The sequence below is a fragment of the Myiozetetes cayanensis genome, unplaced genomic scaffold (assembly GCF_022539395.1).
Source record: "Myiozetetes cayanensis isolate MyiCay16 unplaced genomic scaffold, myiCay2020 scf17, whole genome shotgun sequence".
In the NCBI taxonomy this organism is placed as follows: Eukaryota; Metazoa; Chordata; class Aves; order Passeriformes; family Tyrannidae; genus Myiozetetes; species Myiozetetes cayanensis.
Window position 1 is genome coordinate 11,431,083 of NW_026087378.1, and position 25,398 is coordinate 11,456,480.

Consider the following 25,398-nt stretch of genomic DNA (forward strand, 5'->3'; position numbering starts at 1 on the left):
CTTTGATTTCAGATATAGAGGACCATCCCCTCTCCCTTTCAAGTTTATGTACAGAAGTTATTTCAATTTGAGCAGGATGGGATGGATGGAACATAAAAAAGCCACATCATCAGCTTAAAATACAAGTCCAATAAAAATGAAGTTGGAACTTCACCAGCTGTGTACTGATGAAAGTATATGAGATTTTAAGTAAGAGAAGCTGCTCAATATGGACTCAAAACCAAAAGAAAACAAAAAAAATGAGCCAATAGAAAACCAAACCAAAAGGAAGAACTGGGAGAAGCCTGGTGCAGATAGCAATCCCAAGCAGAGGTCATTTGAAATGACAAGTAAAGGGGTGTTTGAATGCAATGTATAAATTGATCTACTCCATTATTCAGAATAATCTTTCCTGTTTTATTCTCAACCTAGAGAAGTGGGAAAACCAAACCAGAACATCAAACCAAGCGAGCAGAGATCAGTGACTGCCATAACTGACCAGGGCTGGGCGTCCATAAAACCTCATCATGGGCAGTGAGCAGAATGGTTTGTTGTTATTTTTTCTTCTATACCCTTCACCTGTGTCCCTAAGGTAGGGATGGAAGGCAATAATTGGACCTTTAGTCACAAAGGAGCAAAAATAGTCAAGGATACCCAGGAAAATTCCTTGGCAGAGGACCAGCTTCTGGCAGGAAGCCGTTGCATGCAGATTTCCAGAGGGATATAACACATGCAGGTACAGTGTGAATCAGCCCGAGGCAGGTAAGGCCATGGGCTGGCAGGGTCAGAGGGAGCACGAGAAGGGCTTGTGGGATTCTGCAAGGTTGAAGAATAAAGTGGTGAAAGAAGCAGATGATCCCTGTAATGTAACAGCTGAGTAAATACATACATTCTCTGAAGGGAATAAGAGATATGGCATTTATCCTGGCCATATGGAAACAAATATAACTTGTTTTTTTCCATGAAGGCCACTCTTGATTCTTTAATAATTGAAAAAAATCTTCTATATAATTTTAAAAAAATGTTCTTCTGTATCTTATTTCTAGTATTCCTAAACACTTTCAGGGCTTATCTCTCTAATTGCAGATATTTAATATAAGATGGCTTTGAAGCAAGTAATTTCAGTCTTATTAGCTAATGGTTCAAACAATTTTTCGTGTGAAATGGCTGCATGGAGTTAATTTATCAGATCAGATGATGATCTCTGATTGTGGCTTGCCTCTGCTGGTGGCACTTTTTCCATTTGAGTCCTCGCTCTCAGCTGTGAACCAAGACTCCAACAAAACTCGTGCCGAGGTGCTTTAAATTTCCCTTATCCGTCTCCGGTGTTCCTTGACCACCAGTGGATGCACAGCCGGGACGGCGCAGCCCTCGGGGCTCGGCAGGGGGACGCTGTCCCAGCGCCCGGGGGTCCCGAGCCCGGCGCAGGGGGCGTTTCTTTTTTTGCCTCGAAAAACACTTTCTGTCAAGCTCCGTCCCCGCCGGCGGGCCCCGTCCCGGAGCGGGGGAGCGTCGGGCGGTGCCGGCCGGGGAAGCCCGGCGGGGGCGGTGCGGGGGCTGCCCCGGCGGGGCGGGCGGTCCCGGCCCCGCTCCCCGCGGCCCCGGCTGCGCCGTGTGGCAGCGCCTCTGTCAATCAGCCTGACTTCACTCCGCACGCCCTGTGCTTCCAGTACTATACCCCCGCCGCCTCCTGGTGTCTCTGCTTCGCTGCGAGCCGGGAGCGCGGCCGCCACTGCCGCTGCGGCTGCGGCTGGGCGAATGCGCGGGCGGCGGGGCGCGGGGCAGCGCTGAGCGGCGCGGAGCGGAGCGGAGCGGGGCTGCCGCCTGGCCCGCCCCGGCTGCGGGCAGCCCGGGCGCCGGCCCCCGCCTCGGGCCGGGGCCGCCGCGATGGACCCTCCCGCGGGCATCGCCTGCGTCCTGCTCTGCTGCGCGCTCGCCCTGCCCGCCGGAGCCCTGCGGCGCCCCGGGGACAGAGGTAGGTCTCCGCCGGGACGCCCCTCGGGGCTGGTCGCCTTTGCCCCGCTGCCCGCAAGCCCGCCCGTCCCAAGTCGCGGCTCGTCGCCCCGCGGCTTTCCGCTCCCCTTGAACTTCTTCTGCGGCTACTTTTTGCCGGGTTTTCCAGCTGTTTCCTGCAAGGGGCAGGCGGGGACGGGGAGCGGGAGAAGGGACGGGGCAGTGCCCGGCGGTGACAGCGCTGCGCCCGCAGCCCCGCGCCTCTCGCTGCCTGCCCCACGGAGCGGGCGAGCCCCGGCGGGCAGGGCGCGGTGCCTGGAGTTCCCCGGGCGGGATGAAACACATGGCAGCTGGTCTGCCTCCTCCTCCTCCTGCCCCGGTCATCGCCTCGGTACAAAACTCCCGGGGTTCCTGCAGAGACCGCTCCCGATCGCTGCTCGTGGCGCTCCCATCACCGCTCGACCCATTCCCGCCGTACCGGGGCTAGTTTGAGGGACGTGCCTTTTCCCTTGCAGACTTGCCACCTGCAAACCCAGCCCCTGCCCCTCTCTCTCTGAGCAGTCCCGAAGTGGACCAGCGCCCTCGTCTTCAACTCTGGCAGCCCGGGTAGCCCCGAAGTCCCCGAGGCGACCCGGTCACGGACGGGGTGGGCAGGGGTGCGGGGTCCCGAGTGGGTGGGCAAAGGGTAGCGGGACCTCGCTGCAAGGGCAGGAGTGCGGGGTCCCGGCGGGATGGGGAGGCTCACGCTGCCGTCTGGTGTTTTGGGGAGCAAAAGGCAAGTTCGAATGAACTCTGCACACTTCATGCAGGTGAACGAAGTGCCTGCACAGAGTGCAGTGTCCATCTGCCTTATGTAAGCGTCTGGTGTGCTAATGAATAATGAATAAAAATCCCGCGGCATCAGGATATGTTTAGTTCTAGTATCTCTGTCCTCTCTTGCTTTCTCCCTGTAAAGATTCAATTCTGAGGAATATAGAGGAGTACAGCCTTGTCATCCCCACCAGCACCGATTCAGAGGGCAGGTTCCTATCCCACTTGGTGTCTGGACCGCCAAAAGCACGCTTCAGGAGAGCAGTGGAGGACTTGCAACATGAAGTGGCAAATGAGCAAATATTTTACAATGTCACTGTTTTTGGAAGAGAGTTTCACTTCAGGTTGCGGCCAAACTCGAGGCTCGTGGCCCCTGGAGCAACAGTTGAGTGGCAGGAGGACTCTGAGGAGACTCACATTGAACCTCTCTATGGGAATTGCCTCTATGTTGGGGATATCACTGATTTGCCAAACGCTTCAGTGGCTATCAGCAACTGCGACGGGCTGGTAAGTTACTTTTGTTATTATATCAAAGATAATTATATTAATTTCGTACAATCTTTAAATATAAAATGTGTGGACTGTCAGAAACTCACACCTCGTATGGTAACTGTGAATGCAAATTAACTAATGTTCCCTTGTGTGGGAATAGCTGCGCTGCACCAGGCGCTGCTTTACAGACAGTGGCACTAGAAGTTTGAGCACATGCTCTGAGGTAGCTACTCTGGAACAGAGCAGCTGAAACCAGGATTTGTGTTGATTTGTGGTAAAGTTGCCTGAGGTGTCTGGCGCTCTGAAACAGGGGATGAAATGGCAAGTTCTCAGCATCCTCGTCCACTTTTCACTTCCAGCCTGCAAGGGGAAATGTTGGGGAGGGTTAGTCCCAAATAATTGGTTGGACTGCCCTGGAAACAAATGTCATTGGTGAAATATGGTTTTGCTTTGGAAAATTTTAATTTATTCAGAGTCTGTTTTCATGGATCTTTCACTTGGAGAGTTTCATTGCCTAATCAAGTGATTGATGGAAAGTTGCAGAAGAGTTTGAGTTTTATATGCAAAACAGCTCCCTGAGATATATTTTGCAAGGCTGTGTGTTTTAAAACTTGCTGCAGCTTTCTGTTCTGGAGTACATGTTCAGCAGTCAGATTATCACCCTTAGTCCGTGACATCTTAAACTGTCATACTGCCATTTGAGCAGTAATTACTGCACAGCAATTTGTTTAGTGAGAAAAGAGCTATATTTTTTTATAATGAACAACTTATCCAGCCAATGTTCCCTTGCTATAGCCTGTAGAGTTCATCATTTTGAGATTGCTTAGTTGTAATGCATTCTGCCTCTGCACGAAGAGCCAGTAGGAGTCAGTTGTATTTCTATTTATTTAGTCATAGGAAGTTGTTAGTTTGCTGTGCCAAGAAGATGACATGTATGGAGATAGCATGTTGGCTGTCTGAGAATGGAAGGGAATCAAATGCTTTTCCTCTTAGTCTTTCCTTCCTGCGGTTTCCCTTAGCCATGTGCATTCCTGTTTGGAGAAGCAGGTTTTAATGTTGCAGTTGTTTGATGTGGACAGCTGGCTGAGGGCAAGAGGAGCATCAGGACTGAGTAAGAGGAGCCATTCAGAAAGCAGAGTGTGAGCCTGCAGTCCTGCCTCAGGGGGAAAGCAGAAGTTCTGTGCTCTCCCCACACTTGGCACAGATCGTTTTGTGTAAAACACAAAATTTACTTGCTCAACATTTAATTGCTCTTTACTTTCAGAACTGAGGAGGAGCCAAAGCTCTTCTTCCTTGTTCATCTGTGCTGAAAGGTGGAGGAAGATCCTGTTGATGGCTGTTGCTTGCCTTGTGCTCTCCTCATCAGCACAGGTGTTGACTGTAAGGGCAATGGAGGAGCTTGTTCCTTCTTCCTTCTCGTGTTCACCTGAGTGCGAACTCCTTATATTTAGAGAAGAGAGTTATGATAAAATAGAACAGGGCTTAAAGCCAAAGCATGGGTAAGACTCTAAAGGTCCAAGACCTCATGTTGCATGTGAATATGACAAAGGGTTTATAAAATGCTGCTCTTTGAAGTGGGAGAGTTGGTCTGGGAGCTGCCACATTCCAGTCTGGATGTCAGGCTGGTTCTTTCATGGCACTACAACATCTGTGGTTCTGCTAATACCTTTGGCAATGGATTGCTGCTTCCTCCATGTGTATCTAAATGGTAAATATTGCAGGGCAGAGACATGTACTTTTTTGCCCAGGTCACTGAAGCTGAAGCATAACCTCGATACCTTTAAGCATCTGGCCATAATGATTTCCCTGAGGTTGTGCAGTAAATCTGTTGCAGAACAACAAATTGAGCTCCAATCCCTTGGGTACTATGTTCTACCCATTCCCTCCATCTCAGTGTCTTTCTTTCTTGTGGGGCAAGAGTATAAACCAGATTGCCCATAGAATTGCACAAACTCCAAGAAATTATACCAGTGGTTCTCCAAAAGCCACTGCTGCATGGACTAGCAGTAATGAGCAAGTAACCCACTGAAGTTAATACTGCACTTAACTGTCTTCCCATTTACCTTGTGTTTTTATTTCTTGTGTTTGAAAGGAATATTGAAGAATCTTTGGAGCAATGTATCACCAGCAAGACATTCTTAGAGACCACTGGGCTTTATGCTTTTCTCAGGTTTATTGGCATTTTGGATGTGAATTAAGACATGGACAAGGTTATTCCCAACTGGTTTTCTACATCCATTTTTTGCCTCACACATAGTTTATTAGATGGAGGAATTCTGTAGTATCATGGATTTTTTTTTCAGTTGCCTGACAATATACACACCATGGCCAGTGTGACATACCTCAAGTATTTCCACCTCCTTTTCCAGGTTACTCTGGAGACAGGGATGGTGGAGCTGTCTGACTACTGAGTTGTCAAATGACAAGTGTTAAGAGTTATTTGTTATAAACTTGTTTCTTTTAATTCCTGGTATTTTCTTGAAGCATTTCCTTTTGAAGGTGGTTTGACATCTGTCTATGCTTCTGGTGGTCTTCCAGCTTTTGCATCAGACATCAGGGATGAAATCATACTGGAACTCAAGTTTCCTACTTTGATCTTTACATTGCAAACTTTTGTTGACTGAATCTGGTTTAAGTCAGCGAATGCATCTGCTACCTTGCCAATTTCTGATGTTATTTTCTCTGAACATCCCCTTTGGTTTGCACTTTACTACCAACTGTGTCTTATTTTCCAATCTTTGTCAGTGAAAAGTCTGGCTGGTGGAATTGGCATTGCCAAATGAGTTGTTGTTGGAAGGTATTTACATGAAAATGAAGATTTTGTGAAGGGATTTTTGAACTATACTATAAATTACGAAGATTTGTTGCCCTGATAGAGGAGGTAGATAGTTAGTTTGGGTACTCATGGTTTTCTCTATCAGAAGTCCATGACAAAATTAGTTTTATTGACCTAAAAATCAAATCTGAGACAGATGAAGAGAACTTCTGAAGTGTGCAATCTAGATGTGTTTTCAGAGCTGAAATGGGTCTTTACAAATCATTGGCAAGTTGAAGCTAATCGATAACTTTTTTAACAGCTCTCTGAATTATGAATGTGACTTTTACCATATTAGAAAAAAAGTTTTGTGAAAACTTTCCTACTTCAGATAGAAATGTTCTGGACATCTTGTTGTAATCTTGGTCAGCCTGATAGCCTTCAAACTAATTCTCCACTGAGTGGGCAGAACCAGCATGGTCAGCTGTCTGTGGCCTGCAGGCTGTTGTGGAAGGTATTGCACTTTGAGTATGTTCTTGGTCCTTGGCCAGATTCTTACTTGTGGCTGCAGCTGGAGGATAAGGGAGCTGGCTGCCCTCTCCGAGGGTTGTGAAGGAGAAGTGATTGGAGGCTCTAAAAAGTGCCCTAAAACAATAAAAAATTAGAATCATCTTAATCCTTCCAGATTATAGCCTGAACTATGGGAACGCCCTTTTTTCACCTCAGCAGATGAACCTGCCGTTGTAGACAAACTCTTTATGCATGTGGATTTCTGATTTTTGATGTATATTTCTGCAGTGCTTGAGACAGCTGTGCCAAAAATATCTTCTTCAGATTTGATAGGATGGCAGTATTTGGTTGTGGAAATTCAGAGACATGAAGTTCCTCCCAGTCTCCTCATAACACTTGTAGTTTGTGAGCTAGAATGTGTGAGCCCAGACACAAGCAGGTATAGGAGAAACACAATATCAACACCACATCTGAAATGGATGAAAGTGATTAAATTGGGCTGCAGTGCAGAGTCAGACTCACTGACATGATCCTAGAAGACTGAGGATCACAACTTCAGGATGAACAGTCAGTACGATCTAGCACCCACTGAAGCAAAAGAAGGAACATCAGTTTCAGTAACAAAACATGATGTCCTAGCTCTGCTTCATCAGTATAATCCTCTTTCTTCTTAAAAAGTTAAAAGATCAGCTCTCCAAAAATGTCACTATATTGTCATTAAAATGTAAAGTTGTTAGAAGTAACTGTGAGCTTTTCAAGACATCAGACATTGTGTGTTTTCTTAGTAAGTTGTGAGTGTTACGTGTCTGGAGGTACCAAGCCATAGTCACGTTATCAACAGCATGGACTTGTTTCTTCTTGTTCGGTGAACTGGGCAGGATTTGCTCTACAACATTTCAGTCTTCACTGTGTGCTATAATAACCCTCCCAAACTGTTTGAGAGAAGCCTGATGGCTGGCTGCTTGCCCAGATGCTGTGATGCTGTTTCTTCTAGAAATGCTTGGGACACCAGCAGTGCTTTTTCAACTCATGTCCAATGCTAACAATATCTGTAGCCCTGGGCTGACCTGGGTGGGTTTGGGGTGATCCATTTGCTGGTGATCCATCCACCAGTCATGGATCTTCAGGAACTGGCTGGTGCTTTGGCTGCTGTCAATATAAGTGCATATCTGTCAGCTGTCCCAAGAATTTGTGATGTATTATTTGTATTAATAGTGTTGTCTTTTTTAAATCAGAGAATAGATTTTTTTTCCCAGTTTTAATTTTACAGGGATGTATTCATATAATCTAACTTGTATATTGTACATGTAAAAGCTCAGGTTCAGAGTCAGTCAATGGTGCTTCCTAAGAGCAATTCCAACTACCCATGTCGAATACCCACCTTTCCCCTTCCTGGGGGAATATTTTCCCCCTCCCTCCTGCAACCTTGCCTGCATTCCTGAAGACATTCAAACACATTGTGAAGTCTGTACTTGTTTAGTAGTAGTCCTTCTTCACTTTGAAAATGAGCTTGAGCTCTTAGAAGTCAGTGACTTCTAAGGTTATATTTTTATATGCCTTCCTGACAGAGTTGCTTTCTTGGAACAGGCCACAAAGCTGAAGTTGAATCTGACTCACCTCAGGTGGAACATGTAGTTTACCTGGGTAAGAGGGTGAAGGAGCTGCTCACAGTGAATACGCCAGTAGAAGGCAAACATGCTTATATAACTTATTTTTCCTTTTAGACATCCATCTCCTGCTTTCATATGGATTTACAATTTAGTTTTATTCCTTTTTTATCTGGTTTTTGGATTACACTGGTTTGTGATGTAGCAAAAAAGCAGAGCTCAAGGTAGCACAATATTATCTTCAAAGTCTGGTCAGGTTGAGTGCCTGACAGTTAAAACAGATGCCTGCCACAAATAATTCCAGTAATCCATTTTTTGTGTGCTAAGTTCTTAGCATTTACATTGTGATCATGTTGCATGCATTTTTAGTATATTAAAATTGGGCATGTATAGTCTCTTAATTTGGGAGCATTTTATCTGTAAATTTAACCAAAATCCAACCAAAGTTGCCATCTGTTTTTTTTTTTTTGGTATGGGTTGTTATTTTTGGTCTTTTGGACATAGAACTATAATACAGTGGCAGGAGAAATGCAAATATTTCCTGTGACGCAGTATGGAACAAAATGTAAAAGCCATTCTTCTAAAGAAAACACCTCCTCTGCAGATGATCAGAGTGGGATCACCATTAACCCTTTTTGAAAGGTGTTTTGAATTCTGCTGGGGTCTCTATGTGTCTAAGCCAAGCCTGTATGTAAATTCTAGCACAATCAGAGCCTGACTGCACATCCCACCTACACACATCGTTTTAAAGACCTGTGCTCCCCGACAGAAAGCAAAGGAGCTGTTTTGACACCTAACACTCCAGCATGTCCATAGGTCTTCACAGGCCAGACTTTGCTTTGTAATCCATTATCTGAGTTTCTACCATTCATTTCCTTGGACAGCCTAGTTGGACAGCCCCTTCTGTTGTGTAAATTGCACAGACTTTCCCTTTTAAAAGTTATAGTCTGAAACACAGAGAGTGTAAACACTATGATTCAGCCTCTGACTGGAGTAAATTATCCTCTGCTGTCCTTAAAAGAGACTCTGTCATCAGTAAGTTGTTTTTTTTTTCCTTTGCATCTTTTGTGCATGGATCATCCCACCTACATTTTATCTGAAAGCAGAGTAAGTAATTTTCTACATCATACAGGTGGACACCATCTGGTCAGGGTCTCCTCAGGCAATCAAAACTGGTATCTTTGTGGTATGTTGTAGGCCTTTGGATAAAATATAGGTATTTCCTTAAGTCCTATTTGACCTTGTGTTGCATTGTCCTCATTGTAGTGGTACCTATTCTGTCATTTTCCAACCAGAATATTAAACTCTGTACATCCAAGGAGGCGTTCCTAATGGCTTCTTCTGCTTTCCATCTTGAAAGATCCAAATATAGGAACTAATTTTGATAAGGTCACAATTAATTTCTGGGGTAAGCAGAACATCTATTTTGAGAAGTCTGTCCCTCCTCACCTTCCAAAGGTGTGTCCTTCAAAATGTGCTATTGGCTCACTTGTTGTGTGGTGAGGTGTTCCAGTGCTCCCTGAGAACTTAAGACTCCTGCAAATGGCAAGGCATTCTCACATTTTGAGTTAATTACGTGTTTACTTTCTGCTACAGAATGTTGAAAAATACTTTTTTGGATCAACCAGGATTCCAGCAGTTGGATGGAGCAGGACCTTTCCTCCACAGATCACACTAGTATTTTATTCTTCTACTACCTCTGAGCCCTTTTTATTAACGGTGACTGTTGCTTTGTAAGCAGGTCATGCCATTACTTAATTGCACACTAGGACATCTCTCATGCTGGGTCTGATTAAAACAGAACCAGGGAGCAGGTCTTGAGCCTCCTGTAGGGGTTGCACAGCTTTTGCTTCCTGTGAACAGCTCTGACATACACGCCCTCCTTTTCGGATCAGCCTCTCCCTTTACCGCTTTCTTTCTTCCAAACTTTCAGGAAGTTCTTTAACCCATCACATCTTGTTTCTTTAGCCTCGTCTATCTGTGTGATGCTTTAAATTCATCTTTGTTTGCAGAGTCTTGACACAGCGGGTTCCCACTTTTAATAGTCTGCAAATGAAAGGCCCACATTTCACACGCTATTTTCAGCGCTGTTCCATTAAACTGTAACATTGAAGAGTGTCCTCTTCAAGTGCAGAAGAGCATTTTGCTTCCTCATATCTAAATCACAGTTTCTGTCACAGATCTGAGTTATTCCCAGGTCTCGAAACGTCTGGTGCTTTCTTCAGATCTGGAGCTCTCAGAGTCATGAGTGTGAATCTCAGCACTAATTTTTTTTTTTTGCTTTTTCTTCTAAGTAACTGTTTCCTGTTTAAAGGAAGTGTTTCAGAGTTTCCCTCAAGAAAAAGGCAGAGATGCCAGTTCTCTCTCTTGAAGTCTCAAAAAATCACCAGGCCAGTGAAAATCATCCCAAGTATGTTGTTTTGAAGGTGTCATTTTACAGTACAGATGAGTTTCTCTTACCACCTTGTGTGTGTGTCTTGTGTGCATTTCTGAGTGAGTTTGTCCACTGGTGTGGGTTACGTGGGCTGGCTGCCCCTCAAGTGGGGGAGGTTCAATTGCTGGACGTGGTAACCTCAGCATCGTTTCATCCTCTCTGATCCCACAGAAATGACCTGCCCTTACCACTCATTTATTTATTTATTTATTTTACTTCATGCCCCTTGTAGGATTGCATCTACTGATCTGTTTGTTTCCCAAAACTTTGCCTTGCTAAAATTGAAGTCCCGTTTGTATAACTTGCTGTTAGTTTTTGGTCTTGGTATCCTCTGTGTTTCCTTAAAGTTTGTATTCATTCTTATTCCCTTTGTATTGGTTTCTGTCAAATTTAATATTTTACCCCTCTATTGCTGCACTTGTGACCTTTATCTTCAAAATAAATGCATGCAATTAATTCTTCAGTTGTGCAGCTCTCTGTGGAGAATTCAGAGGTTGAAATTTCCCAGTGTCCCTGACACTTTCTGACTCTTCCACCTGCAAAGTACAATGTTTTCACTTTTCTTCTGATGTGGCGAGCTATAAATAAAGCTACTTTAACTTCTTTCCTACTGCCATTCCCTTTAACTTTTCCTGTAGTTGCCACCTCCATGTCTGAATTTCATTAGATGGTCAGACCACTTTTTCTCAGTATTTAACCTCTAGCCCAGTGAGTCTCAGGGGACAAATTATGAACTATTTTCTACTGAAATCAAGCGTGAAGTCTACTAATGCTGTAATGAGAGAGTCAGTGGACATCACTGCTATCTTTGTGGATAAGAACATCTCCTTTTACCTGTGACTTGATAAAACTAATCTATGCATTTAAGTTATTTCTCTTCACTAGGTGTGTTGACTACAGGTAGCTGTTATTGGCCTTTAACGAAGGGGAATGATTTCTACACTTTCCAGAAAACTGGAAAGAAACACCTGGCATTTGGCCAATATTTTAAACTGGTTTTTTGGAAAACATAGAATCGAAATATCTTCCTGAGGTTATAGGATGACACAGAGCCACATCTTGATGTAGGCCCTGGGTTTTTAAGCCTTTATTAATGTGTTTTCTGATTTACTACCACTGTAAGAATAATGAAGTGGACATGTGCTGAGAAGAACCTGCGTGGCTAATGAGCAGGCTGGCTAATGAGCAGGCTGGCTAATGAACAGGCTGACCAGCAGCTCTTCCTGACCTCTTTTCTTTTACTCCATCACTTACAGCACTGACAAGAAGCAGTCCATGAAATGGCAGGAGGGATTGGATTTTGTGAATGATAGAGCACGTTTTACAGGAGCCCTGAGTGCAGATCTCTCATCCTGGTGTTGTGCCTGCTTCCCTCTCTTCTGGGTAGTCCTTTTTCCATACCTACCTCCTTCTTCTGTGCTCTGTGGGCTGCAGGAGCCTCTTCCAGCATGCCCAGTGGAGCTCTGGGCTTGTATCAACCCCCTTAGCCAAACCCATCCAGAGGCACCTTCACACTGCACACCCAGGATGGGGACTGCAGAGTCAGGGCTACTCTTGCACAGTTTGTAGGAGGGATTTCTTTTTCAAGTTGTATTTCTGAACATGTGCTTTCTTTGGCGTGATATAATGAATATTGTGGAGTATAGGACGGAGAAAGTCAAAATAATATGTTGAGTCCAACAGGAAAGAAAGGCTTATTTTCTTGGGAGCAAAACTATTTCAAGAGCTAAGAATAGTCCTAAACCATTTACATTTTCTTATGAATACTGTAAAATGATGGAATTTAGAAGGGAATAGGGGAAAGCACAGATTTTACTCTGAAGACTTGCTAAATTTTTAGATTGTATATTAGGAAAAAGTTCTCCACTGCAAGGGCTGTCAAGCACTGGAACAACCTGCCCAGGGAAGTAGAGATGTGGCACCTGGGGATATGGTTTAGTGGTGGCCTTGGCAGTGCTGTGTTGACTCGATTATCTTCCAGGTCTTTTTCCAACCTAAACAATTCTGTGATTTTGTGATTCTAATTTATCTGACATTTGCCCCATATGTAAAAAGCAGAACTAACTATCCCATAGCTGCCCTGAGCAGATGCACCTTGCATGTTCTCTCCTGCTGAAGTGTGTGACTCCCAGGTCTGGTACAAGGGCTGGTGTCCATGGCCATTGCATCACTCGAAGGGCAAACAGGACAGAGCCTGTAGTTTGGAAAAAGAATCCGCAGAAAACGCAGAGATTAACCAAGGATAGGTGGCAGCACAGGCTGTGGTTACTGTTTTAATAGTGGTTTTATTTGTTTTAAGTCATGGCTTTTGGCTAAATCATGCTCATGCAACCCATATGCAGAGGAATATACCTCTTCATTTCTCAGAGTCTTAGAATTGCTAGGCTTTTTTTTTTCTTTCTCCAAGCAGAGGAGCTGTGGAAGGAATGCTAGAGATGTTGTTTGGAAAGCATTCTGCAAAGCAGAACGTATTTAAGAAACAGTCTTTGAGAAATAAATCACTACCTGATGATGAAGACAGCCGAGCTGGGCCAAGAGTCTTTCATGTGCCAACACTCTCTCACGTGACAGGAGCTATGTTGGAAGCTGACAGGCTCTGAAACTTGCAAATCTGAAAATGTCTCAGAATTTTTTTTCTTTATCCTTAAAATAATACCTAAATAAAATTATTTCTGTCAAACTTTTCAAAACACCTCCCTGTGGAGCGGCGTGAACCCACCTGAAGTCACAATCTTTTAATTATTGGGAACAAAAAGCCCACCCCAAAGCCCAGAAGCAGAAATTTTACATTGCTTCAGTTCAATACTACTAAGGAGCTCAGGGATGAAGAAGTTCTAGGGATGAATGTGGATCGATTTCAGGTTTATAACCAAGCTTGAAATCAGAATTTCCTAATAGATTTAGGTTTCATTGTAAAAATGGCAAATCCGCCATTCATCAGTAAACCAAAATATTTAATTCCCAAATAAGTGCTAAGAGGTGTCTGTCAAAATTAAATTTGTTTGCAAAGTTACAGCACATTAAGGCTGACATAAGCAGCAAGTGTAAAAATGGGATTAATCACAGGATGATTTACTACTCTGAAAGAAGAATATGAAACTCAGTCTGGATAAGTAATAGACAAGCAAAGAAGACGACAATTTACAAGATGTCTTGAATTAATTTAAACTCCTCAGTAGAAAAGGCTAATGAGTTTGCTATGAAAATAAAGTGCTTACTTCTCTGCAGTCAAATTAAGGCCAACAATAATCAACACATCTTATAAAATAGAATAAAAGTGTTGAACCTATAAAAATGTAGTATGATTTTGTATTTATCTAAACAGAAAATCACAGAGAAAAAAGATAGGTCTCTGTCAATGTTTGTGTCATGATCCAGCATCATTTTCATAAAGGCCAGGGAGGTCCCATGGCAAGTAGCTGATCTTTGGATTTGTTCCAAATCTGCTGAAGTGAGTATGTTTCGTTTCACTGGCTCCATTTGGCTTTGTTTGGGCAGGTTGATTAGCAAAGAATTTGGGACAAAAAGCAGGCCATGGAGTATTGCACATCCTAACCTTGCCTTTCACCTTGTTCTCTGTCCCCTGGTGCAGTTGGAGGTGGTGAGGGAGGGGAGTATGAGAGGCTCAAGGGCAGCTTCTCCCATGGCTGTTTATATCCCGTGTGCTGGATGGAACAGGACAGAACTGTGCTTCTAAACCTGAAATAGCTCTGCTAAACCTTCTTCCCCTTCTGCCTCACACCACATCCCCACCACAGAAGAGGTGATGCATTAAGCAAGGGGGAGGGATCAGGAGAAACCCTTCCCCTTGTCCATGCCAGGAAGATGAGGCAATTCCAGCTGCCTTGAATTTGCAGGCTCTTTCTGACAGCTCTTCTGCCTCCTTCTGCCTATGAAGTTTGGGCCAGAAAGAGAAAGATTTTCCTGCTTTCTGAGGCTGCCCTGCTTTGATTCTGCACTGCTAGAGGCGTGGTGGTGGGAAGAGCTTTCTCTGACTTCAATAAAACCAACATCACTTGCAAAAAAACCCACTCCAAACGCCAAATACAACCCCCCCCAACAAAAAAAAAAAAAAACCCAAACAAACAACAAGCCAGGAGAGAGAACAACATGAGAAAACCCCTAATTGCACATCTGTTCAACAGACTTTTGTGATAACTCAGCAACAGCTAATTGAAACTCCTGGATCATAAATATGCCTTCAGCAAAACTGGAGTTTACTTTCCCTGATGCAATCTCCTTTCAACTCCCCCTTGCGCTCTGGGATTCCAGTGGTCAGGATTCCAACAATCTGTCACTAGATGAGAAAGTTAGAAGTGGGGTCCATTCAATTATAATGAGCCAAACCTCCGTTGATCTGCATCATCTTGTCTCCACGGATTTCTGGGAGCTCTGTCACTTTGCATTAGCTGAGGACCTGGCCTTATGTAATTGGATGTTTTCACACTCTCTTGGTGACATACCCTCCTCTGACTGTCTGGATTTCAGGCCTCCATGGTCTGAGAAGAGATACACTCGTTTTTGGGAGGCAGCAGGACACACAAGATCCGTGAATGTTTATGTGCTATGAACATGAGAGTTCTTTAAGTAATGCATTTAGGATTTGTTAACATACTTGGAAATGACAAAACGCAATGGAAGAGGAAGATCTTTGAAGGTTGTCTGGGCCCTTGGTCTCCAATGGGGAGATGGGTCAAAGACACAGCTGAGGGCACTGCTTGTTGTCAATGTGGGCTCACTGAGGCCTCGTGGCTCCCTGTCTCGGAATTGTCATTCTGACGTAATTTTTGTGACATTTCCATGTTATTATGCAAGCCTGTAGAAATCATGACAAGACTAGCAAAACTGTGGAATAAATACCATGTTAGTGATGTGAAATTCATCTGTGATGGATATACTCAGGTCTTTGAAGGGTTTAGCTGCTCCTGGCAATTTTGTGTTTCTTTGAGGCGATTCAAAGAGGTGTTTGCCTTGTCTGGTGGGTTTAAGAAATATTTGTGTCTAGGTGCTGCTTTTATAGTGCACTTCCAGAATGAACTCCATGCAGTCTTGAACCCAAGGATATAATTTTGGGATATTGAATCACTGCTTGCAGGTTCTACGGTAGATTCCAGCTATCCCTCTGTGGGAAACGGTTGGGCTTTTTCTCTTTTCATTTTATGTTTGTTTATATTAAGACCACTTTTCACTGACGTCAGAGACCTATCAGGTCAAACCTAATCCTCTATATCTCACGGTGCACCGGCTAGATTAGCCCTAATACTTGTGTTTTCTAGTCTGTGTTGGAGGCAGCTTTCACCTTGTGATCATGTCCTCCCTGAAGCTGGTCCTAGGTGATGGCTGAGCCTGTAGGTTCTCACTCCTCACCTTCCCAGAGCCAGGGACCTTGTCAGCACCCCTCCTTTGCCGAGGAATGTGGAGCAAATGCCCATCTTTGAAACTGCTGCCAAGAGGTGGTGGGTTTGTCCCACCACAGTCAATGGGTTTGAATTCCAAGGTTGCAGATTGTTTGAAAGTCTACCTCCCTCCCCACATGCTGCTGCTGGGCTGGTGGGCAGTTCTGCTCTCCCTTTCATGTGCTGGAAAGACTTCCTTCACTGGGGAAAAAAATGCACTGTGGCTCCTGTGGAGAAGTGTAGTGTTCAGAGCAGCGAGATGACTGTCTCTGGGTGGGGTTTGGGTGAGAGGGTGGAATGGGTCAGAAAAAAGACCAAAGGAAAGAGTAGTTAGAGACTTCTGATCAGTGTCAGCAGGGCAAGACGCTGAGCCCTGGCACTGCAGTGCTGAGGTGATAAGAATAGCTCGTGAGTAGCCCATTTATCCTCATTGCTAGTCTGCAGGGCAGGGCTGGAATACTGACTGGATTTGAGAGCATATGAAAGTCCTTTCATCTCCCAAACCAGTCCACGTGGCACTACAAGGTGAGTCAGGGCTGCCCAGGGGCACTGGGCAGATGGGAGCAGAGAGCTGAAAACACGTGAATGCACCACCACCATGTCCTGTGTGCTGCAGGACAGTCCCCTCCAGAGCTGCTGTGATTGATTCCATGGGAAGGGTCACAGCTCCAGCCCAGAAGGGATTGAAGCACCTCTCATCCTCACCTTGAGTTTTGTTCCTTCTCTATTATCATTCTGCCAAAGTTGTTTTCTAGGGAAAGTTGTCTCCCTCCCTACTATGCTGCCAGTTTGGACCAGCATGGAATAAAAAAAAAAAAAAAACCATTGAAAACAACAGCACAGGTTTGCTTCATTTGTCTGGGATTTTGGGAATTTAAAAACATGTTCTGTGGCTCTGCTGCTGAGTCAGCATTGGTGGGATGTGATTTTTGAGTGTGGTCAAACTTTACACGAAGCTTTGATGTTTAATGTGTCAGTCAGTTAAAGCAAGCTGCTATGCAAGAAATGATGTGGTGGCTTTGTGTGGCTTGCTTGGTGTTGCCAAAATAGGTCAAAAGTTTCAGGAGAAGGTTTAATATCCCTGTTTACATAGTGTCATTTTGCTTGCTTTGTGGTTCATTAATTTTTGCAGCGAGTAGGGGATAGTCTAAGAGCAGAAAGCCTCTTCTCTACTCTGTATGACAAAAACAGCCTTTGCTCTGTCCTGCTGATTTGATTAAAGTGGTTATGGAGGTTCAGCTGTGCTACACATAATACTGACTGCTCCACTGAACAGAGCTTTCCTGGGCTGGGCATGGACTGTCCTGATGCCACCTGGCCAGGTGTGGATGTTGTCTGGCCAAAAGCCTTGATGGGTGAGTCTCGTTGGTGGAGTTTTCTGCAGAGCAGCCCAACAGACCCATTGTTGGCACAGCTACAGTGGTGTGAGAGAAAGAACAAGTGTTTTGGGGGCAGGACCTTTGAAATGCAGTTGTATTGCCAAGTCTATCCTCCCACAGTGGGAACCTTCGTGGGGAGGAGCGTAGGAGCACCAGGAGTAGATTTCAGCAAGGTGTGACCTTCTGCCTTCCTAATCGTGGGAAGGTTCTTCACAGCAAAGCAGAGCATACATTTTGATTCCTTCTGACACTTTAATCAGACTGGCAGAAAAAGGGCTGTCCAGCTGTTTTTGTAAGATGTTCGATAATGAGATTTACTTTAAAGCGAGTAAAAACCTTAGGAAGGTTTTAAGGTTGTACTTTAAAGTGTAAGCGTGGCGTATCTGTTCTTTTCCTAAGGGTGTTTTATTTGATTCTGGTATTAAATCAGGAGCTGGTCCAAAGCCCGTTAACATAAATGAAAAGAGTTTTATTGACTTTGATGGGATTTGGATCATGCTGCACTAATTAAATAGTAAAGTATCCATTAGTAGTGAAGAAAACAGAAGAGAGGAGAGCCAAATACTGTTGTGATGAACCCTGTGAAGTTGAGTGAACTGCAGCCAAAGTCTCAATATCTTTGCAGATGAGCTTTTCCATATTTCTCTGCCTCAGTCCTTCTGACACAGATACACTGTGGGTTTTTAAGAGAGCTGAATTTATAAAGATCCTTACATTTTTACTGCCTGTTTAGAGGTTTTCATAGATACATTTATTCAATGAGGGTAATAACAAGCGGCTCAAATGTTTGTTTGTGCTTCCCAAAATAAAGTGTCTGAACTAGAACCTCATCTCCTCTTTTTACATATCTTCTCTTTTAAATCTAGTGGGTACCAAGTAGAAAGTTTTTTTTCCTTTGAGGAGATGAGTGTGTAAGAATTGTGTTTTAGGATCAGGCTTTTGATGAAGCCTGCAGAGTAAAACTGTTGTTTGGAGAATTCAGAATTTTTCATGTGTTCTTTGGGAGGGCAGTGGAATGAAGCAGAAGAGATTGGCATTGAAGGATGCCACAGCAACTGTGATACCCCAGAAGGGCAGGAGTCATCTTGCAACAGTGACAGGTTATAAAACAGGGTTTATGAAGCAACTGAGAGCTGCCTGATTGCCCAAGGATGCAGTTCTGCTCACCTGTGATCAGTTCTGTTCCTATATTAGTTCCACTGGCCAATGGGGGTACACAGTGTAGTTATGGAAGAGTTAAAGAATTAACCCTTCAAAGAACATGACCACTCATTGAAGTGATTTCAGTAATTATAAAACCAAAATTAGATGGAGACTCCAGCACATGGGAATATAAAGATAGATTTGTTGTATATGAACCACAGAGGAAAGTCTTTCAATACAAAACTACTTTTTGTTCTGAGGCAAGGGAAACAATCCAAAATACAATGTAAATGCTTTCATCACATTTACCTTCATTGTTTCTTAATGAAAATATTTCTGTCTGAGAACAAATGACAACCTAATTTTTCCCCACCAAAAACCTAATTTGGCAACCAACTACTTTGTTGGTCCAAGGTTTTGGAGGTTTTTTTTTCATTTTAATGTAAAATGTTGCCTTATGTTCCAGGCAATACAATGCATGTTTCCATAGCAACTTCTTCTTACGTCTTGAACTTGATGGCATCAACATGTGACATTTTAAACTACATAGCATTGCATGTTCTGGTTCCTTTGGACATGAGTTGGATTTACCAACAGCTGGATTCTTGCAGATAGTTGGAGCTAGGGAAAGGAGACAGAGTCAGATATTCTTCGTACCTCCTGCCTGTTTACAAAGAATAAGGAAGTTCTTTGAGTTCTCGCTGAACTCAAATCAAACAGCAGGACACAGATTCCTGCTCCCAGCTCCAAGTTCAACAACTACCTCAAAGTCTAGCTTTTTCCCTGGGACTGTTTGTCTGTGGGTTCTGTGTCTGGTTCTCTGCACTGTGTGGTTTTGGGCTGTCTCTCTGACTTTTCTCAGGTGCACCTGCTTCTCAAGCTGGATCGTGTCCAGCAGAGTTTTTCTTGACCCTGGACACACACAGGCTTTGGACAGTGATGTACACCAGATCTCTCCCTGCTGCTGTGACGCTTCTTATTTTAAACCCAGTGAATGGTGAACCCTTTTCAGGTTAAGTGCAGTCTAATCCAACTGACAGTGTATTAGCAAAACACTTATAGAATAAAAGAAGTGAGGAAGGTAAACAAAAAAACCCTAGTCAGCTCGGAGAATATAGTAGGGAGGGACGGTGTTCCAGTGAGCAGTAAAGAGGAATTAGTTTAACTGGCCAGACATAATTGTAAAACATTCTCTAGGAGGGAGCACCAATATAATTCTATGACTTGTGCTTTTACTGTCTTCCTTTTTCTCTCTGTTGCTTGGGTTGGCTGCTGATTTGAGCTTATAAAATATATATTTCAAGATATGGACAAGCTGCCAAAAATGTGACTAATAGAAAAATGCCTATTGATCTCCTTTTAAAGCCTATATTAACATTGCTCTCTGGAAGATAGTAATCAGTTCTCACCCCTTGTAGTTTTTATACAGACACCTTCCTAAAGGATGGCTCTACTTTTCCAAATAGAGAGGAATACTGGCATCAGGTTTGTGAGGCAAGGAGCAGAGACCCCCCTGCAGCCCATGGAGAACCCCCTGCTGGAGCAGGGGAAGAGTCTGAGGAATCCTCCCTCTGAGGAGGAAGCAGCAGCAGAGACAATGTGTGATGAAGTGACTGCAGCCCACATTCCCTGTCCCCCTGTGCCACTGTGGGGAAGGAGGCAGAGAATTCAGGAGTGAAATTCAGCTCAGGAAAAACAGAGGGGTGGGGGGAAGGCGTTTTTAAGATTTGGTTTTAATTATCTTTATCCTATTCTGATTTGATTGATAATAAATTAAATTAATTTTCCCCAAGTCAAATTTTGCCTGTGACAGTAAGTGCTGAGTGATTGCTCCCTGCCCTTATCTCAACCTTTCATTGCATTTTGTCTCCCTTGCCCATCTGAGAAGGGGAATGATGGGCTGGCTTTGGTGGGCATCTGGCATCCAGCCAGCCCCACCCCACCAGAGTATCCCTCTCTCCTGTTTTGGCTGCCAGTGTGTATTTGGATCTGTCACACGATTACGTAGGAGAGAGCTGATTTACACAGCAGTCATGGCCTTAAACCCTTACTGCAGTGGTGATCTCCACATTAGAATAAAACCAGGTCAACAGCTTGTTTTGTCTTGATTTATGACTTCATGGCTCGGAGCAGGAGACTCTTTTTATTGATGATTCTGTGCATTCAGAAGAAGTGGGTGTAGATTCTTTCCTTTTACTTACTGAAAATAGATATCACAGTGATATTTAAATATTGGAAATTGTTCTGAAGCCTCCTCACCATGCACTGCTCCTTTCAGGGTGTCCCTGTGCCATTCACTGGCCCACACACAACTTCTATGTGAGCTGTAGCTGTTTTTTCCAGGGATGGAATTCACCTTTCTCTGTGAGACCTGGAAAGAGAAGGGGTGGTGGAATGAACTTTGGTGATTCGTCATCTAGAACTGGACATGGACTCTGCTCCAAAAGCAGAGCAGATACTCCTTGCGTAGAAGGAGTAACACTGCAACAAAAAAAACAGGTGTAAAACTATCTGGGCAAGCATCTGGTTGTATGGTGCATAAAGAGCCCGTGTTTACATTCCGAGGTGATAACTTTATCAGCAGAGATGAGAAGTAGATGCTTGAGTTACTCATGGACTTTCTTAACAACTAATCTAGTACAGTATGTTCTTGGGCCAGTGCTTTGATCCAGCTGGAATATAGCCAGGGGGAAAACAATTTCATACTTCTAGTTTGTTAATCAGGAAATGAGATAATTCATATAAAACGTCTCTTTCTTTGGAAAAAAAAAAAAAAAGCCTTCTGGTCACTTTGCAGACATTAATTTTCAGATAAAGAATTTCTATTTTGCTTCTGAACCAACCAAACCTTTAATACAAATAAGATAAAGCTTGGTGTTTTCTGTGTTCCTTAAATTCTCTCTCAGAGAAGAAAGTGGCCTTTCCCTCCTTTCAAAATACAGCTGGTTCTCTTGAAATTATAGGTGTGTAAATACACTTATTGCTCTCTTCTGTTAGTTTTCTGCATCTTTTTCTTACTGAAGTGTAGTACAATAAATAACACCTTCAAGTCCTCTTTGGCAGACTTGACAAGTCTGTTCTGTTGCTGCTGAGGGAATTACCGAGTTTTGATATTCCCTTTCTCCCCCCTCTGGTTTGTAAGCAATGTTGCCATTCTCCAGGGTTGTCCTTACATGAACTATTCTAAAATATTTGTCCCTTCCTTGATTCATCTCCTTGTTTCATTTATGCCACTTCTGCATATTGAGGCCCAAACTAAACAGAGCATTTCCCACTGCATTTCCCACTACTTTGAGTGAAGGAAATTCGGCTGCCTCTTCCAAAGAAGTGTCCCAACATTTTTTGCTGTTACCCTTCTTTCCTGCTGGTACTGTCACCCTCTGAGCTGCTGATGAGCTGCAGTTCCCTGGGTTCTTTCCTACCCCCCCAGCAGCACTGGGTGGCAGCTCCTTGCAGGGTGCTGGTTCATCATTTTCAGATAAAGAGAAGGTAAATTTGGGGAGTGGGAGAGAGAATTTTTGGGTCATAAAGGGAAAATGAACTAAATGTGGCATATACAGCCTCCTCCTTCAGTGACAGTGTTTTATCTCCCTCTTTTAAGCTTCCCAGACTGTAGACACGAGCCATGTGAAGAACAGATATTAAAGCATCCCATTTGTATAAAGTAAAAAAAGAGCTTATCTTGGCTGAGTCAAGCAATAAGTGACTGCAGTATTACTTTATTTATATAAAGTAGTGGTTGCATCAGTTCTAAAATTGAGAATTATTCAATCATATTGGCCAGTACAATTAAGAGCCAACAGATGAAAGTGAATGTAACAATTATTCTCTTTTTATCAGGTGTCAGGGCCATGGTTTTTTTTACATGTATCTTTTACTTTAATCTTCTGCATAGACCTTACCAACTGCATATTTCTCTTCTTTGGAAAAAAAGTAATCTTTTTACTTGCTGGGTTAAGATTAATGGAAAATACTGGAAAAGAGAGGTTTCTTGGAGTAGTCTGTGTGTATCATTATATGTCACTGTACTTGTAACATTATATAGTATATTGGTCCAAATACCACCTTTTGCAAAAGACAGTTGACCCTTTTTATGGAACTCATAGAAACTCTACATAAAATATTGATGAAATGAAATTTGGATTGCAAAACTCAAATTATTGTACATTCAGAATCCATAAAATACCTATAAAATACAACAAATTGGCAAATTATGCTTGTGCACCTCTAGAACATATGGGAAAAATGGGTAAAATAAGTAAATCTTTGTTACTTTCAGTACTTACAGGGAGCATAATGTCATTAAGAAATAAAATGCAAAACATGTGATAGCAGATGCCAGAGTAACCACAGTGCTCCAGCTCTCACGAGAAGCCCCCTTTTCAAGCTGTATGCAGCCTTGGCCAAAGCATTCTTTTTGGACTGAGAGTTTTTCATTCCTGGTCTTGGGCCAAAGGTAAATTCCCCTCTGTGTGGAAACTTTCAACAAAACCCAGTTCAACCATATTTTGAATTCTCCCTCTCATCAGGGCTTCTGCCACTTCACCATGACAGCTGTGAGGGGCCTGGGGAGCACTGGCTTCTTCTGCAGTGTTTTTGCACATGTTCACAAAATATTGCTATGGTCCTTTGCCTTTTATTTTTAATATCACCAAGAATGTTTATGATGCTGCTGATTGATCTCTTGTACAGCACGAACCGCAAAATCTCCCGAAGCTGTGTCTGCAGCCAGCTTAACAAAGTGGCTGAGACCCAAATCAACCCCCTCGGAAAAATAAGATTTTGGAACTTCTGCTGACACCAAAGGTCACGGTGGATCTTCTGAATTTTAGTAGAGTTGTGTAGGGAACTAAAAGAGGCACCTGGTGAAGCTTCCACAATCACCTGAGCTATGGTCATTAACTGTTTGATCTCAGTGAGTTTAATTACCTAACTCACTGGGGCTGGGGGCTTTACATAATCCCACTACCTGCCTCCTTGGTGGGTAAATAAATACCTTTGGATAATGTAACCCCACCCAGCTGAGTTTCTGAACTGTGAGCTGTTGGCTTTTGTTGGGTCTCCTTCATAGGCTCCTGAGGAAGTGAAGGTGGGCTGGACTTCACTGTCCTCTTCTGAATTTGGTTTCAACCCCTTCTAAAATCACCTGGGGTTGTTTTAATGCTCTTTAAAAAAGTGATTGAGACTGTTTATATGTGCCCTCTGCAATAGCAGTGGTGAAGCATCACTGTTCTAGTGAAGAAGGAAAAATGGAGCCAAGGACTTTGAAGTAGCCAGAACTCCTTCATGAAGCAACGTGAACAAGAGGAAGATGGAGCTAAAGAACATTTCTAGTGTTGTTTGAAGGTAATTTCAGTTTCAATAGGACTGGCTTGATTGAATTCCTTACTGCCTTGAAATTTCAGAGTTCTCTTCAGTTGCAGTTTTATTTGAGTCACTTGATACCTTGGTGTTGTCTTTCTGTTTTATGGACCTTCCCCTGCTTGCTTCTGACTTCACAACCTGGATTTTTCTAACCAGGCAAGAATGGGGGGTGCAGAATGGGTCAGTTTGGGATCCTTGTAGGCTTAAGTGTGTATGAAGCTGAATCTACATAGTTAATTACTTGCTGTGGCTTATTTGATTAAACTCAATTTTTCTCTCTCCTGATGGTTTATAAGGTATTCTTACCATGTTTTCCCTAATTGACTTAAGTTAGCTCTTCCTTTTCCAGAAGGAAATCTGCTGAACTATAAAGGTGGCAAATGAAGACTGTAGTCACGTTGGCATTTTTGCATCATCTTGACTATAATATTTAGTAGTGGAAAAACTGCTGATAAAACTATATGATAAATTGCTATCACACACTTAGGGAACACAAAAGCAAAATATAACTGGCCAAATCTGGCCACTGCAGCAGTTATATCTCAAGCAAGTCTCTTCTGTAATCTGGGTTTTCATTCACTGAATGGGTGATAAGGAATGGCAGATAAGGAATGATTACTTCTTTAATGGAGTAATGTGGGCATTTGTATCTTTTTGAGAATTCAGACTCGTGTTTGGAAGGAACAAGGCTTTATTTCAATTTGGCTGGATATTTTGAAGATTTTAATTAAAGAAAAATACTGAGTTTTTCTACTTGAACACACAAAGAGAAATCTACTGTTGCTTTTACTTTGTTTGTTTAGTTTAGTTTAGAATTTTGGGGTTTTTTTTGAAACTCTTGTGCATCGAAGGCTGTAATTGGCTCTGGAGAAGGCCTTTTCCTTGTGTTTCCCAGTCATGGATGTCTGCACTTATCTCATTCTTGGCATCCTCCCATTTCAAAGTAAGACGTGGCAGTAAAGTATTCTGAGGCAGTGCCAAAGAGCAGATTGTTGTAGGAAAAAGAAGTGTTTCTTATATGTTATGCTGAACTCTGAAGCTTCTAAGGAATTGAACTAACCCATTTTCCCTATAACATTACAGGACAGGTTAGTTGCCACCCAAATAACAAGTTGCTTACCAGTGCTTTTGAGTACAACAGATTTATTTGGGTAAAGAACTGTTTTGGTACTTCTTAACCTGTTGCACTCTCAGAACCTGGTTTGTTGGAGTTGGAAGTGCTCGCTGTGGGAAGCAGGGAAGTGTCTGACATCACCCTTGTGTGGTCTGCTCTGCTCAAACTCCGAGGCAGCTGCTGGTGTGAGAAAGGTGGCCATGCTGTAAAGAAACCCTGTGCAAGTCAGATTGGCTTTGTTTTTATTAATCTGAGATTTTCGGGTTTTTTTGGGAGTGATATTTATGAGGTGGAAGTGAAAATGAAGGAGGGTTAAAGGAGGAGGAAAAGCTGCTGATTCTAAACATGTGGTAAGTGTAGATCAGCCTTCCTTACAGCAGGGTTTTGCAGAAAATGAATCCTCTGCTAGTTTCCTGTGGGATAGATTAAGGCTCTAATTAATGTGTTTGGAAATAACTCTGC

The 25,398-nt window shown here is 43.3% G+C and overlaps 1 protein-coding gene across 2 annotated transcripts in view; it reads left to right on the top strand.

Annotated features, from left to right (window-relative positions):
- The first annotated feature begins 491 nt into the window (after window positions 1-491).
- Window positions 492-25,398, top strand: part of ADAMTS2 (ADAM metallopeptidase with thrombospondin type 1 motif 2) — a 170,852-nt gene continuing 145,945 nt past the window's right edge. The window contains exons 1-2 of one of the 2 annotated variants that reach the window (XM_050312068.1): window positions 492-513; window positions 2,888-3,249. In XM_050312068.1, the coding sequence (XP_050168025.1) occupies window positions 507-513; window positions 2,888-3,249 (369 nt within the window). In that variant the 5' untranslated portion in view covers window positions 492-506. Of the gene's footprint in view, window positions 514-1,796; window positions 1,955-2,887; window positions 3,250-25,398 lie in introns of those variants that run through there. The other variant, XM_050312067.1, reaches the window with a different exon arrangement.